The sequence below is a fragment of the Cryphonectria parasitica genome (assembly GCF_011745365.1).
Source record: "Cryphonectria parasitica EP155 unplaced genomic scaffold M406scaffold_11, whole genome shotgun sequence".
In the NCBI taxonomy this organism is placed as follows: Eukaryota; Fungi; Ascomycota; class Sordariomycetes; order Diaporthales; family Cryphonectriaceae; genus Cryphonectria; species Cryphonectria parasitica.
Window position 1 is genome coordinate 935,261 of NW_024468919.1, and position 11,933 is coordinate 947,193.

General features: G+C 45.5%; 3 protein-coding genes across 3 annotated transcripts; 2 read left to right on the forward strand and 1 right to left on the reverse strand.

The window, feature by feature from the left end:
- Positions 1-220: 220 nt before the first annotated feature.
- Positions 221-1,362, forward strand: M406DRAFT_75453 (uncharacterized protein; the record flags this gene model as incomplete). Its single annotated transcript, XM_040925846.1, has 4 exons — positions 221-338; positions 370-453; positions 514-633; positions 695-1,362. The coding sequence occupies 4 exons, from the start codon at positions 221-223 to the stop codon at positions 1,360-1,362; spliced, it is 990 nt and encodes a 329-aa protein (XP_040771081.1).
- A 2,697-nt stretch (positions 1,363-4,059) lies between these two features.
- Positions 4,060-6,867, reverse strand: M406DRAFT_75454 (uncharacterized protein; the record flags this gene model as incomplete). The annotated part of the gene is made up of 4 exons (XM_040925847.1): positions 4,060-5,751; positions 5,839-6,417; positions 6,503-6,538; positions 6,661-6,867. 4 exons carry the CDS (start codon positions 6,865-6,867, stop codon positions 4,060-4,062), a joined length of 2,514 nt encoding a protein of 837 aa, XP_040771082.1.
- A 1,940-nt stretch (positions 6,868-8,807) lies between these two features.
- On the forward strand, positions 8,808-9,866 carry M406DRAFT_75455 (uncharacterized protein; the record flags this gene model as incomplete). Its single annotated transcript, XM_040925848.1, has 4 exons — positions 8,808-8,820; positions 9,061-9,337; positions 9,470-9,684; positions 9,718-9,866. The coding sequence occupies 4 exons, from the start codon at positions 8,808-8,810 to the stop codon at positions 9,864-9,866; spliced, it is 654 nt and encodes a 217-aa protein (XP_040771083.1).
- Between the last annotated feature and the right edge of the window lie 2,067 nt (positions 9,867-11,933).

Consider the following 11,933-nt stretch of genomic DNA (forward strand, 5'->3'; position numbering starts at 1 on the left):
TTCTGAGATCTTGGTACATGACGATCTTTGTTCCTCTTGATCCAGAGCTCGTCTACCACCATCCACTGTCTCCTGCACCCACAGACCCCTGCCATCCTCAACCTTTTCTTTCAACCACCACATTTCAATCATCAGGACCTCACTTTCTGGTCGCATTTTCAGCTGTTTTTCAACGCTAATCATCAAATTTGAACCGTCTATCGCGATTTTCAAGCCCAAGATGACCGATTCCAAGGTTCCCGATGTTGTGGTGCAGGCCCACGATAGCCCTATTGCAAGCGAGATCGTGGTGCAGGCATCTCAGCCTGGCAAGCCACCTTCAGCCTTCCCTTCACCAAGTTATCAAATTGACAAGCTCGAAAAACGCAGAAGCTGATACTTCAGACAACTCTGATGCTTCAAATGATCCCCAGGGCGGTCCGTCGCCTGAAATTGGCTCTCCCATACCTTCTGGTACGTCCTCAATTGACGCATCTTTGGTGAGGATTCTCGTGCTGACACCGGTAGAAACAGGCAACTTGGACAGCACTGAAAATGAGAGTCAGGAAGTCAAGTATGGAAAGGATAGTTGGCCCATCCTGCCTCCGAAGTCCCCCTATAAGGCGTCCAGTGCGCAGGCTAAGCGCTACAACAGTGAGATTTCATACTTGCGCTTGAAAGCTTTGTTCTTTGCTCATATGCTCAAAAAGAACAGTTGCATACAGAAAAGCGGTTGAACTAGCGATGATACACGCCAAGCAAAAGGGCATCGACCTTCCTTCGAAGTTTACGCGTACTTTCAACGACCCTGTGCCCCCTAATGTGTCCGCGTCTCTTCGCCAATATTATGTGCCCAAACTCCCGGCTTTGGCTCGCGGGCTGAAATCTCTGGGCTCAGATGTTTGGGAATTCATCCCTGAGGAGGAGCTACAACAGGCAGGAGATGATACTTTGGCTGCGGACGAAATTCCCCACAAGACGCTCTCAAAGAAGCGCAAGAGAAAGGATGTTCCGAGTGTTCCTGAGTCCTCTCTGCAGTCACCCCCGGTACCGACCCCGACCACCATTAAAAAGGGCAACGAGTATATGCCTTTGGCGAGCCGCAAGAGCCATCTTTATGCAGGAGAGCGATTTGTTCCTTGTATTCAATGCGTCAAAAATGCGGCTGGAGGAAAGAGTCTTGGGGTCTGCATAGGAACTAAAAAGCAGGGTACTAAGCGCTGCGAGTCTTGCATCGAAGGAAATCACAAGTGCGAGGCTGTCCTGCAGGTCATTTTGCCTTTTGCAGACTTGCTTCTGGGGACGTGTCTGGTGCTTGGTTTGAAGCATATTGACAAGGTCCTCATCAGCAATGGCACTATGGATCGGGCGCGCACAGCTTAGAAGGTTGCGCTCGCTTTATACGAAGGTGATATGTTTCCCGAGAATGGGGAGGAGATTGAAACGCCCACCGCGTCTCCCAAAGTCAGTTTCGAAGCGTATTTTCAGTCGACCTGTCATACAGTCCAACCCCAAGGCTGAGCCGATTACTCCGGTCCGGTCCCACAGAACCTGGCATTCAGAGCGCGTGGCTAAGAAATTAGTATAAGGGATTTATTGTATTGCAAATGTGGCAGCAGCCATAGGGCCTGAATGAAATGTGAGGCCCTAGGCCAGCAGTCACAGGAGATAGTGACTAACCCCTTAGCCATTCACTGGGCTAGGGCAAGTTGTGAGTCACTGGTGTTTCTGTCCCAATTGGGACTAGCGCCTACTGTCCCTTTCTATATAGACGGGCAGTTGGCAAGGCGCCTTTTTAAGATAGAAAGGAATGAATTATCTTCCCTCCTACCATTTGTGAACCACCATAGTGTGCCTTCCACAGCAAATGAAATTTGGGCTCAATTGCTCATTAGTTTAGGCATTTTCGTACTGTAGAAATGATAAAGGAAATTAACCCTCAATCTTGTGTTTTACATCTTGAAGGTTTAAGAAAGCCCTGAAGTGTTCGAACTGCGCCCGTGACAGATTTTTGGTGAGCCTATCTACAGGCATTTGGGCATTGCGAAGGTAAGTGACCTTGAAAGTCCTCTTTTTGAACTCCTGTTTCAGCTACATTTGGTGTACATCAATATGGCGAGGTTTTGTATTCTTTCATGCTCAGAAACTACCAATCTGATCGCTTGTTGATTATTACAGTAAATATTCTAAACGTTTCCCAGGTCAAGGCTGATATTATGGAGCAGCTTTTTCAGGGCGATCGTCTCTTTGGCTGTGAGCTGAAGACAAGCAGTTCAGCTTCTGTTGATACAGTTGGCACAATTGCTTGCTTTGAGGCTTTCCAGCGGACCGGTCCTCTGTAAAGTGATATGAGATATCCTTGAGAGGACTTCCTGTCGCTCGGATTATCTGCAAAAGAAGCGTCCCCAGCAATAAGCAAAGCCTGAGCATCCTTGTTTTGTGCCCCCAACTGAATGCACATAAATCTTGTTGCGCAAAAGTACTGGATAACCCGGTTTGCTGCTTGAAGATGTGCTGGCCCAGGGTTTGTAAGCAATCTGGAAAGCAGGGCGCAAGCAAACGCTATATCTGACCCAATTATGATAGCAGTATAAAGGATAGACCCAGTCTTTTCTTGGTACAGCTTGATTTCTACCTTTGATGCTTGTCCCTCCAACTTCTCGAGGTTCTTAAGGCTCAAAGAGATATATAGCAAAATAGCTGGGTTGTCTGCAAGGCCGAACCTGCTGTCATTCCGTCAACGTACGCATCGTGAACCCAGCAAATGGTGCGCTTAGACCGATCTACGATGACGCTGACGCCCAAAAACCACTGTACTGGTCCTTGTTCCTCGATTTCGTAGTGGGCCAACAGTCCTTCTTTGAGTGCATGGGCTTTGGAGTGCGCCTCTTTTGGGTAAATCAGGAGAGTATTATCAATATAGGAAAGAAGCATGATTCTCTTGCTTACGCTCGTGAAGAGGCACGGCTTCTCACAAGACTCTTGCAATCCCCAATTTTTGGATTATGGCACACAAATCTTTGAACCATAAGAAGGGCGAGTCTTTCAACCTATAAAGTGCTCTCGAGTAACTAACATTTCCCTTCTTCCTCAAATCCTGGTGGCAATCCGCAGTAAACAGGCTCTTCACTTCTCTAAGCTCGTTCAGAAAGGCACCCGTCACATCTATCTGTTTGATTTCAAGGTCCTGATGTGCTGCAATAGTCATGAGGATTCGAAAAGAAGATGAAGCCAAAGTCGCTGCGTAGGATTTCTTCAGAGTGCTTGCCTGTTGAAGGTCTCTCGTATACTGATTTGCTCCTTGAAAGAGGTCAAATGACTGTTCTTGTCCAGCTTATATATGGGAATGAGTGTATTGACTGCGCTGAAGAGGAAAGGAAAGGAAGGAAAAGAAAAGAAACACAGCTGACTAACTGAGGCTATAGACAGAGGGTGCCTGGCGATAGTGCGGCCAGTGATTCACTGGCCTCGTACATTCAGGGCATACAGCTAGATGAAATGGCAGGAGCTTTGCTCGACCAGTGCGGTCCTGGTCAATAAAGATACTCCCTATAATAACCTATCGCTTTCGAAGCCTCTGGGTATAGTCTGGAGTGATATTGGCGCTGATAGCGATATATTTATTAGAAAAGCCACCCTCGAGGAGGCCGGTGATGATAGAACAGTCTCCATCGCTAAGCCGTAGGCCAGGCATTGGTCCTAACAGGGCCTAACCACCATCTCGATTCGCAGTACTCAATTTCAGTGCATTGAATAGCTTCAATGCCGGACGACGAGGGTAGGGGGTAGCCAGGCAAGGAAGTTCTTCAAAAGTCGAAGCAAAAAAAGGGCGTTTTCACGAGCCCGTAAATCACACGCGTTTTGGGTGGAGAAGTTGGGAAGTGCAAAAATACAGTAGGTCCGTCCACCTGAATAGAACAAGGCTGTATATCATAACCTGCTGTAGTTCTGCACAGGCCACCATGTCTGGGTTGTGTCATAACCGGCGCCAAGACAGCACACCATTCTACGATATCCTTTTTATAGACGCGCTTGGATTATAAGTACTCTCGCACAACTTATCTATTCCTATATAAAATACTATGAGCCCAGCACCATTCTCCGATAATCTTCAGAAATACTCAGCACCTTCTGATACACTTCCCCATTTCCCCCCCAGCCGTCCCAAAGTATCTCTTGGAAATCTACCCAAATGACAGAAGTCTCATGCTTAGCGTACCACCAGAGATGTTCACTGAAGCTCCGCCTCAAAACTTCTATATAGAAGTTCTCCATATGTGGCTTAAGGATATTCCAAGATAAAGCTGGTTGGCTTATGAAAAGATGAACAGCTGCTTGCCTGACATCTAAGTCTTCATCTCTGAGCCGTTGAGCCACAGCTTTCAGCATATCATCTGAAAGCAAAGACTGGCGTCCGAGCATATTAATAACTGCCTGCCTGACATCTGAGTCTTTATCTCTGAGTTGTTGAGCTGAAGCATACAGCATATCATCTGAGAGCGAAGACTGGCGTCCGAGTATATCGATAGCTGCTTGCTTGATACCCGAGTCTTCATCTCCGAGCCGTTGAGCCACAGCTCTCAGCAAATCATCTGAGAGCGAAATATCGTGTAACAGATAGGATGTTCCTATATTCCTGAGTTCAAATAAACACCACTGTAAGATTTGACTTTCTAAGTCCTTTCGATGCTGAGCGAAAGCTGACTTGTCGTCAGCAGAGACTTCATTCAAGCAATACATGACGAGTCGTTGGTGCATAGGGCCCAAGAGGTCGCGCAGCTCCTCGTTGATCGCGTGAAAGAACTCGTCGGCCTTTTCCTTAGCGTCAAGCAGGCCGGAAACGAAGCGCCATAAGATATCGTAGCGTGCTGTGTATTTGTACTTCCTAAGGAACTCGCGAGTAGTAATCTTTTCGCGGCTGAGTTTCAGTGGTTTGCCACCTGTCCATTGCTGTACAAAATACCGTGCTGCAAAATACTCTTGATAAGTCAGATGTAGAAAGTGAAAGTTTTGGTTCCTGAATTCTGACGATGGGTCTGATGTTCGTAGGAACGAGAGGGATGGCAAAATCTGATCGGGTAGGAACTCCTTCAGGCCCAAGTTGCGAATTATTCTGTTGATATGCGCTGAATCAAACTGAATCACGTCGTCATGTAGTTCAGTAAAGGCAAGGGCTTCCAGGAACAGAATCTCGTCTTCGATATATGGCTTAATGATGGACCGATCAAGTGATTGGATCTGGCTTCCTGCAATCGACTGCCCTTTGCTTTTCCTTCCCAGTTGTACAATATCCTCCTTCCATAATTTTAGCTCGATAGCTTGGTAGATGGCGGTCATGGTATCAAGATTCGTCTCCGACTCGAAGTCTTCGATCCAAGTGAAGCAGAGTGCATCCAGCTGAATGGGGATCCGAACGAGATCTTGAACAAGCTGATGGTTTTGAAGGAAGGACTTAACTTTGGTCCTTTGTGGATCGGCAAGGGTCTTTTCAAGATATTGGCCAACTTGATCTGGTAAGAACCCAATTGTTTCCAATTCGAGGTCTGGGTCTTTGAGGCCAGCCAGAGCTATGGCGTGCGGCCGGGTTGTAATAATAACGTTGGGGCTGTTCAAAAGTTGTATAAGAAAACTGGACGCCGCAGAGAATGGATTCAAAAGCTCGGATATTTCATCCAGGCTATCGAGGAGGAACAGAGTACCACGCCTGTTGGTAGCTTCGTTGTGGACGGCATTCCATAATCCTTTAGCGAGACGGCGGCCATCACGGTGCCCCTCGAAGAAAATATAGAACAAAAGTCTCTCCAGGTTGTATTCCGGGTAGGAGCGTTCTTTGAGCTTCCGTAAAGGCACTCAGAGTACACGGTTGAACAAAGCCTTCCATCTATCAGTGCTGAGGAAGTCGTGCACAATCTTCTTGCACAAAGTAGTCTTCCCAACTCCAGCGCGTCCTCGGATCAAGATTCTTCTTGGTGGTTTTGTGTGGCCGTCGGGCCCTTGGCGTGATGCAAAAAGTGTCGGCAACTCGATCAGGGACTTCTTGTCCGGCATCTCAATCTTCAGCCGCGCGTGGAGTGAAAACGGGGAAGAATGGGGTGCTGCATCTCCTTCAGAACCTTTGGTCGATCTTTCCTTCGAGTTTTCTGCGTTTTCATCGGGCTGCTTCACAATGGCGAGATTGATGTAGCACTGCTCCATCGACAAAGGCTTGCCTGAGAGTCGCTCAATCCGGAGCTTGTCCTCGGTATAGTGATGCTTTCGTATCCATGTGTCTGCGTTGTCGTCGCGAATACGCTGGAGAACGCTTTCGATCTGTCTAGCAACAGATACATAATCGTAGTCATCACAGCCGCCACGGAACTTGTTCATGAGACCATGTTTTCGATGGAGTGCTAAGGGGTTCTCAACAAAGTCCAGAGTCCCAGAGGTAGCATCCACCAGCTGACACGTATTAGTAATCTTCTGCTCATTATAAAGATAGTATACAGGGAATAAAGCGAGATGGAAAGTTTTCTGCAGTTCTTACCGGGTACCTAACCAGTCTGGCGCCCAAGGAAATATCCTATGCAGATTCGTCTTTCCAAGGTTTCAAAAGTTGTATACATGATACGGATGAGCAGGGTCTAGATACAGCTAAGTGAATTTGCGGACGAGTTCCCTAAGGTTCCGAGTCTCCTCTTTCACATTGCTGAGCAGCTTGGTCACTTTCCGGCCTCGTATCAAAGCCCAAGCATTCAGACCTGGCTCTGCCCATATGGCTACACCTTGGAAAGAAGTGCCTCGGAAAGGCATTGCGAGGAAGATAATACCCTGGGTAGCTTCCTTGATGGAATAGTACTCGTGGGTTGCTATCATGAGAGAGCCTTCATCAAGATGATGCCCCCGAGGCATGATGCGATGAAGAGACTCAGATAGAAAGTAATGAGGAAATCTTCCAGCTATTACAGAACTCATCTCTGCATTGCAACCCGCTCGCCCCTATTGATGCAACCAGAGAGGATGAAACTTTCTGAAAGGAAAGCCGAACGATTTACGGAGCTTGATTCGGAGTAGTGATTACACGCTAAGATTCGCCTCATTGTCATGAAGCTTTTACGGGAGGCTGTTAGAATACGAAGACGGGAATACTTCCAGGAAGCTAATAACCGCAGAGCTCTCGAATAAGCTATGAACAACCTGATTCTAACTATAGATAAGCTTATAAGCTTCCAGTCTTCTATTGCAAGAGGAATCAGTATTATAACTCATTTAATATGCAGGTTACGAAATAGGTTATAAGCAACAAGGACTAGGTGTTAAGAACCCTACGTTCTAACAAAGCACCGATTACATAACCCAGGGTTAGGGTTATGATGAAGGGAGAATCTATGGATCTGCTCCCAAATCCTCAGAGCCTTATACTAATAAATCTATAGATCTGCTCTCAGATTCTCAGAGCTACGATGAAGAGCTAAATATATAAGAATACATTCATTACCACTAGATAGACCACTAGACATAGCTCTTCAATCATCAATCTAAGTATCAGATTACATACGTACTCTGATAGCCCCAAAAGCAGTAAACACTTGCATTCTCATCAGAACTTGTATATTTCCGTATTCAAGAACCTACACTTCAACATCGCTCTTATTAGCATAAACCCAATCAGTACTTAGGAATCTTCGGATAACTGCAGTGCTCATTATAATTAGCTCGCTTTTCCAAGCAGCTCTTAAAGCGAATGCAGCTTTCCTCGGGAGCGCAATAAGACAGCCAAGATTAGCAATATACAAGTACCTGAGATAGTATCAAAGTATTTCCTCTGCTTTAGAGACTTTGAGTCTTGAGCAGAAATATGGAAGCATACTTCCACAGCTCACCGCAATGCATCAACATAGCCCCTTTCCTGCCCCGAGTATACCCGCTCAGGGATCGAAGAGTCTCTGAACCTCTATCGAGCTCATACAGCACATGCAGTCGTCTCACGATGCCAAGAACTTGCTGTTCATTCAAGTCCATCGATGCCTGCTCTGCGAAGATCAGATCTTCCCGACGAAATCTGGACTCTCGTTTCATACTACGGAGAACCATATAAAGGGAGATCAGATCTTCGATAAGCTGTTTTCTTGTTCTAAATGCTGCTGTCTTGCAATTAACAACTATGTTATACAGGATCTGAAGCGGGTATGATACTACAGGTGTACCAAAGCCTGCCTCGCTACATACGTATTTGGACCTCTGCAAAGAGAAAATTACTGATCTATAGTAGCAAAACCAAGATAGCGAAAGCCCTAAGATATAGCTTGATGAATCATTAAAATTCTAAGTTTACATTCCGTTGCATTCAAGTGGATGGACCCACTGTATTTTTGCACCTCTCGATTTCTTCACCAAAAACGCGTGTGAATTATGAGCGCGTGAAAACGCTCATTTTTTGCTTCAACTTTTGAAGAACTTCCTTGCTTGGCCACCCCCCAACGCCTAAAGCTATTCTCAAATTCGCGAATTTCGACTATACGCATGCTGGATTATATAGAGCTATCACCAAACTCATCATTTCCAGCGTCTAACAGTGCTGCTAGCGCTCAAGCGTTGCTAGCTCTCAGCACTAATAAGTCCTATGCTTCTTAGAACAACAGCTATAGCTATATAGCAGTTGACAACGAGGTATACGAGCAGGAAATAGGCAATTTGATATCTGATATGCGTTTCCTCTAGAAGACTATCTGCCCGAGCTACAGCCTATCCTCCGTAGAGTATCCCAAGAGGATGAGGCATTCTCTCGCTGGCTTCGTTCGAACCCTAAGGCATGCATGCGATTCGAGCTAGCACCATCTAAGCCTGCTAAAATGCTTGCTAAATGTAAGGCTAAAGTCTCTTTGAAGGCTTCTGCTGCGAAACATACAACAGCACAGAAGTTTTCTCGTTAACCTGAGCCTGGGGTGTCAGCAAGGGCTCAGGCCAGGCTGGATGCCAAAGCAGCTGCTGAGGAGGCAGCAGTCCAGCGAAGAGCTGCTGAACGAGCAGCAATTGCTGAAGAGAAAAGAGCCGAACAAGCAGCAATTTCTCAAGAGAGAAGAGCTTGAGACAAGGAACTGGCAGCGGCTCGAGAGGCTAGAAAAGCCGCTTCCAGGCATGCTGCTGAGAAGAGGGCTGCTGAGAGGGCTGCTGCTAAAGCTGCTGCTGCGACAAAGGCACGAGCATCTGCCAGCCCTGTCATAATAGACAGCGATGATAAGGGCGATGATGCTAGAGAGGCTGAGAACCCTGAAATCGTCGAGATTACTACTCCAGCAGAGGTCCATATCAACTGGCATTACCCTGTTCATCGATGCGCACAGTTTCGAAGGATCTCGCCTTCAGAAATGCTTACGAAGAGGTTTGCTAACATGCTTTGTTTCCTCGATCTCGTTATCAAGGATGCCCTAACTGCTTAGCTGAACGAACAAACTATACATATTGCTCGAGTTGTAAAAGAACAAACTGTTCGTACTAAATACAGCTTTGCTAGAATTACCATGAGGAGAAGCAATAGTACTGTTCGAGGCAACCAGATCCATTGCAACGAGATGATGAGCAACGATTTCCAGAGTGCTGCGCAACAAATCAGCGATATTCTGCTCAACAGAAAGAACCTTTATTGCCTCATCATTATATATACCTTCAATCTCGAGATTAGCAGCAGCAGATATATCCCTCATGCTCTATTGCGAGAACTTCCTTCAAGTATAGCTAGCCAGCTATAAGCAGATACTCAAGTTGCTATCGAAGCGGGGGCTAGCGAGTTTGATGATCTCTTTACGCCTGCCAGCACAACAATACGAGCGCTCCAGATGCCAGGAACTGCTCGCCCGCACTCGAAAGCCTTGAGTATGCATAAGCAGATCAATGCTGAGATTGCTAGCTAGAGAGATCTCTACAAACAGCTTAATATCCATTAGCAGTGCTATGATTCTATGTGCTATACTAATAATAGAAATAGTACAAAGTTTGCTATATATTGCTGAATTGAGCTTGATAATTATTATTTCAAGCTTAATCAGCAAGATCTGATGCAATAAGCAGAGAAGATTGCAAATAAAGCTGAAAAAGCTAATATTAATTATATCTTATATAGCATTGAACCAGAACTAGGGCGCTGTCGCCCTCGAGAAAAGAAATGAACAGCTGCCGAAGCAATGAGCAAGGGCTCGTGCAATCCAAGCATGCCTGTACAGATGAGAACAGCAAACTAAGGCCACACGGGCACAAGAACAGGGTGAAAAACCTGTCTTAGACCTGTCCAAAGGGTTCAAAATTGAAAAGAAGAGAAAAGAATACTTCATTATTGCTTATAGCTAAAGAATTTGAAAAGTGAGTAGTATTCTTTATATGTATGAGGAGCCTTGACCCACTGTACTCCATGTCCTACAGACTACCACCCTGGCCACCACAACAGCATATATTGCTAAATCCTCAGTTGTGCTATCTTCTATATACAGGCAATCTTGAGCACTGGAGATAGCTTTGCAACCAGCTTAATAGCTAAAGCAATACTAGCATCAGATATATGAAAAGATCTCCTTAGCAGAAAAGGGAAAGCATATGCTGGAAAAAGCAACAGCTCTATTAGCAGTAATATTATTAATATTAATAGAGAAGGAGATTCTGCAATGCTAGCACAGTTGCTTCAGAGCTAGCTGAGCAAACCTGAGTTAATAATGCTCTCATTTCTGCTACCATCAGCTTCTCTGATAATGCCTCTCTCTGTATATACATCTTATTAGATGCTTGAAGCTAGGCTTCTCTTGAGATACATATTTTTTCAAGTGCTAATTACGCTATTAGAGTGGCTAATTGTGACATTCTTTTCGAGCTCTATTGTGCTAGAAGAGCTTGATATAGATAGTGTGCGAGGGCCAGTGAGTCACTGGCCCTAGGCCGTGCACAGCCCAGCCAGCCAGCCAACAGCCAGACCTGTTGATAGCCTCAGTTAGTTGCCCTCGTGGTTTTTCTCTTCTTTTTCTCTTCTCTTTAGCGCACTGCAATACGAGCTTTTTTGCCCTCGCATAGGTTATGCAGCCCTCTTGCCCTTTCTTTCGAGCATTCACGATATTTGAATCGTTTCTCGACCCCTGATTACGGCAAATTCCTCGAGTTCAGCTTCGAATCGCGCTCAACGCAGCTGAATTCACTCAAAATAACAAGAAGAGCGCCTACCAGCATCTTCAACCCTCCCAAACTCTTCAGGACCCCAAGCTGTCCTGGAAACACCTTTATTAACAACTGATGGCCTTAGCTGATGAGGATATCATAGACCAGTCCGTTTACGAGGATATTCAAGAGAACGATGAGGAGACTCCGATAGCCTCTCGTTCAGGAGATAACAACAAGGAGGCTTTTGCAGTCCCTCTATCAGAATCATCAAGACTATCAGAGGCGATGGTATTCAAGATGGATAGCATCAGGGTGATGTTCATCCAGCACAGCGTATCAGCGCTTCTGGGCGAGGAAAATCTCGAGGATTGGAGTATTATGGTTGAGTCGATCCTTCTTTTATACGAATATCTTCACTATATTCTCGAATCAGTTCCTAAGCCTGACAAGATAGCTGATCCTGAGAGCTTTTCAATCTGGATCCGATAGCGAGCTCAGGTTGTTACAATGCTTCAGAATACGTTGCAAAAGGTGCAAAGCACTCTTACCAATGCAGGCTTGAATCCAAGAAAGCGAGATCCGTATATTATATACCAAGCGGTAATGCATACTCTTCCTAAGCACTCTGAGAACTACATTAATTAGATAGCAGTTCGTTTTGCAATCTGTTAGATTGCTAACTACGCTTTCTTGTTAGCTTTTTGCAATAATCTTCAGTATATGCATTGTTGTTTAAGGGAACTTTACTATGAGTTTTCTAACAACTTCATAATAGCTCTGATTCTTAAGAAGATTGAGAATGTACTTTCAACGTTGCATGCTTTTGCTATTAGAGATTA